Here is a 4930-nt window from a genome sequence, read left to right on the forward strand (position 1 = left end):
GTGGTTGATGCCAGTGCCAGCTGACTGGTCCCGTGCCGGTGGCACATAAAAAGCACCATTTGAATGTGGTCGTTGCCAGTGCTGCCTGACTGGCTCCCATGCCAGTGGTACGTAAAAGGCACCATTCAAGTGTGGCCTCTGCCATTACCGCCTGACTGGCCCTCGTGCCAATGGCACGTAAAAAGCATCCACTACACTCTTGGAGTGGTTGGCGTTAGGAAGGGCATCCAGCTGTAGAAACTTTGCCAGATCAGATTGGAGCCTGGTGCAGCCTTCTGGCTCACCAGCCCTCAGTCAAACCATCCAACCCATACCAGCATGGGTAGTGGACGTTAAACGATGATGATGATGATGTGCTGGGGTGTCTTAGATATATGAACAATAATAGACTCATGTGGTTTTCCCTATGTTTCGTTGACTTCATCGTACTTCTTCCTCTCTTTCTCTGAACAAAACTTTGGTTGTGTGTTCAATCGAAAAGAAATGAATATTTTGCTTTTACTTTCAGTGATGTCCATGGGATACAAGGATAGAGAAGCTCGTTTAGCATTGAGGGCCACTGATGGAGATATCCAGGCTGCAATTAACCATATTGAACAACGAAAAGAGGTAAAGTGTATCCGCAATTTCTCAACTTCCATGCAAAGTGTACCAGTAATTCTTTGGTTTCCAGAATGCCATGAATCAGAAGACAGTGAGAACCACCAATAGGAAGGTCCATTCTGTGTGTGGAAGGGATAGGGTGCCCAGTCATATTTATTTGAATCGAGTCTGAAGTGAAACTTCAAGAATTATATTTTTACATTTACCTGTTATTGAGAAAAAAAAATTTTTTTTAAACTGAAAAAGTTAAAGAATTTTCTGGAAATTTCTAGTTGTTTACCATTTATTGTTTTAGGAAAAGAGGAAAATTAAAAAAGAAATGGAATCGGAACGCAAAAGGAAAAGGATCCATTATCAGCTTGGAGCTACAGAGAATGGAGAAGAGTAAGTAGTAGTAGTAGTAGTCGTAATTGTTGTTGTTGCACTTGTTGTTGCAGCTGCTGCTGGTGTTGTTGTTGTTGGCAGTGGTGGTCATGTTTGCACCAGCTCAGCTTTATTCAGACCTATGGTCAAAGGTATTCTAACCATAACTATCTCATCTTCTTTAAAACAGACTATATTATCACCATCATCATCAGCAACTCCTATCACCACCATTAGCTCCCATATCACCATCATCATCATTATCATCACTATCGAAATCAAATTTTTACATTCATTCTATATCAGCTTAAAAGCCACACTCTGTGCGAACTTTTAAGCTGGCTGTTGTGGAGGGCTAATTAGACCTGTGGCCCAAAACTAAATCCATTTGTTGGATTAAAATTCAAGGTGGTGCCCCAGCATGGCCACAATCTGATCACTGAAAAAGATAAAAGAACCATTAAATTCTTTAGTAAAACTTTAAGCTAAGGGAGGTAACTCTTGTTCACCTATCTCAGTAATACTATGGCATTTAAACCTCTCATGGTCACTTTACTTGCTAGAAATAGCAACCCAAATACCTTTAAATCAGATGTTAATACTAGGTATTCAAGAACCAAATGAAGAGCTGATTTTCAACCCTGAGATCATCCTGATTCCAAAAACGGATAATATGTCTATGTAGAGCAAATGCAGACTGAAATACAGAGATCCCAGACAGACAGACAGAATTTCACTTTTATTAATATAGATTTTCTCTGTTTTCAGAATCTCAATTGAAAACTACTCCCTGCTGGTTGAGATGGGTTATCCTACCACTGTTGCCCTCAACACCCTCAGACTGGCAAATAATGACTTGAATGCAACTTTGGAGGTAAGTGGTGCTGGTGCTGATAGCAGTAGTGGTGTGATGGTGGTGGTGGTGGTTGAAGTGGTTGTAGTTCTGGTTGTGGTCAAGGTATTGGTAAAGAGAGTGGTTGTGCATTGTGGTGGTTGTAGTGGTCATTCTGGCTGTGATGTGAGTTGTGGCAGTGATAGTAATAGTGGTCAAATTAGTTGTTTTCACAGTTTTGTGTTGGTGTAGTTGACTGTAGTTGTCATAGTTGCACGTATGGTCGTGGTATAGGTAGTAGTATTTGGTCTCAGAATGATAGTGCTTTGAGTGGGGTGCTGGGGGTGGGTATATTCATTTATTCATGCTCATCATCATTATCATCATCATCATCATCATTGTTTAACATCTGCTTTCCATGCTAGCATGGGTTGGACGATTTGACTGAGGACTGGTGAAACCGGATAGCAACACCAGGCTCCAATCTAATTTGGCAGAGTTTCTACAGCTGGATGCCCTTCCTAACACCAACCACTCAGAGAGTGTAGTGGGTGCTTTTACGTGTCACCCACACGAAAGCCAGTCAGGTGGTACTGGCAACGGCCACGCTTAAAATGGTGTTTTTTACATGCCACCCACACAAGAGCCAGTCCAGGGGCACTGGCAACGATCTTGCTCGAAAATCCTACGAAGGCCAGTCAGGCGGTACTGGCAACAGTCACGCTCAAAATGGTGTATTTTATGTGCCACCTGCACAAGAGCCAGTCCAGGGGCACTGGCAATGATCTCGCTCGAAAATCCTACGAAGGCCAGTCAGGCGGTACTGGCAACGGCCACGCTCAAAATGGTGTATTTTATGTGCCACCCGCAAATCTGGGTTTTGTCCCCGTTAATGGGGGTGGTTGGATCTACCTCAATGCCATAGCAACCAAGGAAGGCAGGTGCACCCACAGGTGCCCATTCTCCCTTGCTATCATGAGGCTTTTTTGGAGCTGGATTTTCTACAGGGAGCATACCCTTGCTTACCCCCAACTTCAGTTTCTGGACATGAGTGGTCCCAAGACCAAGGCCTCTACCACAATTTTTAAGAAATGTGATGGAAAACTAGCTCAGGAAGGCAGGAACACTACTCCCTGAGACCCTTTTCGGAGCCCCCGTACCATGCTCGATATATCTTCATCTAACCCATGCAAACATGGAAAAAGAAACAAGTGGATATATGATGGGCTTCCACATAGTTTCAGTTTATGAAATTACATTCACAAGACTTTTGGTCAAAAGCAAAGGCTACAGTGGTATTGAACTCAGAACCTTGTGGTTGTGAAGCAAACCTTGTTAACCACACAGCCATGCCTGCAACCATACCTGTATAGTGCATGGACCACTGATATAAAATTGTCGTGTGTGGACACAGGGTCACTCACATATGTTCAGTAGAAGATTGTGGTCAGTTGAGTGGGCCAAGAGTATTGCTTTCAATAATTCCAGGAAGGTGGGATTTAATGTAAAATTGATCTAGGAAAGATTTGAGCTCAGAATGTTGAATGTTGAAACTAAATTCTGTAAAAATGACTTCAGTCTATTCTCATACAATTTCTATGTCCTGGCATCTTCCCCCAGTACATTTCTATTTCCACTCCCCTCTCTTTAGCTTATTTCTACCACCTTCCTTTGTCTCTACTCCATTTCTACCCCCACCATCTTCTCTACCAGCCCTATGTCACCTCTACCACCCGTCTATCCTCTCTACCACCTATTGCCCTCCCATAGTCCATTTCTACTACCTACCATCTCCCTGGTTATTTCTGTCCTTCTGCCATTTTCTAGTTTAATACACAATGTTCTTTTGCTTATCTTGGTTCTTTCTTTCTTTTGTAATTTCCAGATGCTACAAGGGAATGTAGAAACATTCCAGCCAGCAGATGATACAGATGTGGATCCAGACCTTCTGGCACAAGTTTGTTGTTTCTCAATTAATCTGAACAATTTCGTCTGACTCTTTTGTTCAACACTTTTATGACATACACACATTGTGTTCATGTATATCTCTGTATCTGTGTGTTTGTGAGCATGCATATATATAAATATATTTACATGGAGTACAAAAAATAGAAAATAAAAGTACAAAATAAGATAATAAAATATGTAATTTCATAACTCGACAGCTGTTTCAGGAAGCCCAGAGTTATGTAATAATCATGATAATCATAAATTGCAGATGAAATATCCAATCAAATGAAGATATTACAATAAGTTTGGCTCCCCTCATTAAGAGAAGATTGGCATTTAATTGTGCTCCATATAAATATATTTATATCAAGCCTAACTGTGTTTATTTTCATTATTACATATGTAAAAAGCACCCAGCACACTGGTTGGCATTAACAAGGACATCTAAGCGTAGAAACCATGCTACAACAGACAATTAGAGTCTGGACAGCTCCCAACCGACCAGCTTGCATGTCAATCCATTCAACCCATGGCAACATGGAAAGCAGATGTTAAATGATGATGTGTGGCTGTTTGGTTGAGAAGATAGCCTCCCACTCTTGTGGTCTCAGGTTCAGTTCCACTGCATGGCACGTTGGATTAGTTTTTTCTACTATAATCTTGGACCAACCAAAGCTTTGTGAGTGGATTTGATAGTCAGAAACTGAAAGAAGCTTATCATGTGTGTATGTATGTGTGTGTGTGTGTGTGTGTGTGTGTGTGCCGTTGTCTTGACATCACATGATAGCTGTAAACCTGTGTCACCATCAACAAGCAGCATTGCTCATTTGCCGTCTTCTTTGGAAATATAGAAGTTAAAACTATATTGATGATGATGCATGGCTGCGTGGTAAGTAACTTGCTTACCAACCACATGGTTCCAGGTTCAGTCCCACTGCGTGGCACCTTGGGCAAGTGTCTTCTACTATAGCCTTGGGCCGACCAAAGCCTTGTGAGTGGATTTGGTAGACGGAAACTGAAAGAAGCCCGTCGTATATATGTATATATATATGTTTGTGTGTCTATGTTTGTCCCCCCACCATCGCTTGGCAACCAATGTTGGTGTGTTTATGTCCCCATAACTTAGCAGTTCAGCAAAAAGAGGCCAAAGAATAAGTGCTAGGCTTAGAAAGAATAAGTCCT

The 4930-nt window shown here is 41.8% G+C and overlaps 1 protein-coding gene across 1 annotated transcript in view; it reads left to right on the forward strand.

Moving 5' to 3' along the window:
• LOC106869389 (NEDD8 ultimate buster 1) overlaps positions 1 to 4930 on the forward strand; it is a 39029-nt gene that overhangs the window by 30554 nt on the left and 3545 nt on the right. Inside the window, exons 11-14 of the mRNA XM_014915114.2 lie at positions 509 to 609; positions 899 to 987; positions 1735 to 1840; positions 3684 to 3755. Of these exons, the coding sequence (XP_014770600.1) occupies positions 509 to 609; positions 899 to 987; positions 1735 to 1840; positions 3684 to 3755 (368 nt within the window). The remainder of the gene's footprint in view (positions 1 to 508; positions 610 to 898; positions 988 to 1734; positions 1841 to 3683; positions 3756 to 4930) is intronic.

This window comes from Octopus bimaculoides, chromosome 2, assembly GCF_001194135.2.
Source record: "Octopus bimaculoides isolate UCB-OBI-ISO-001 chromosome 2, ASM119413v2, whole genome shotgun sequence".
Taxonomy (NCBI): domain Eukaryota; kingdom Metazoa; phylum Mollusca; class Cephalopoda; order Octopoda; family Octopodidae; genus Octopus; species Octopus bimaculoides.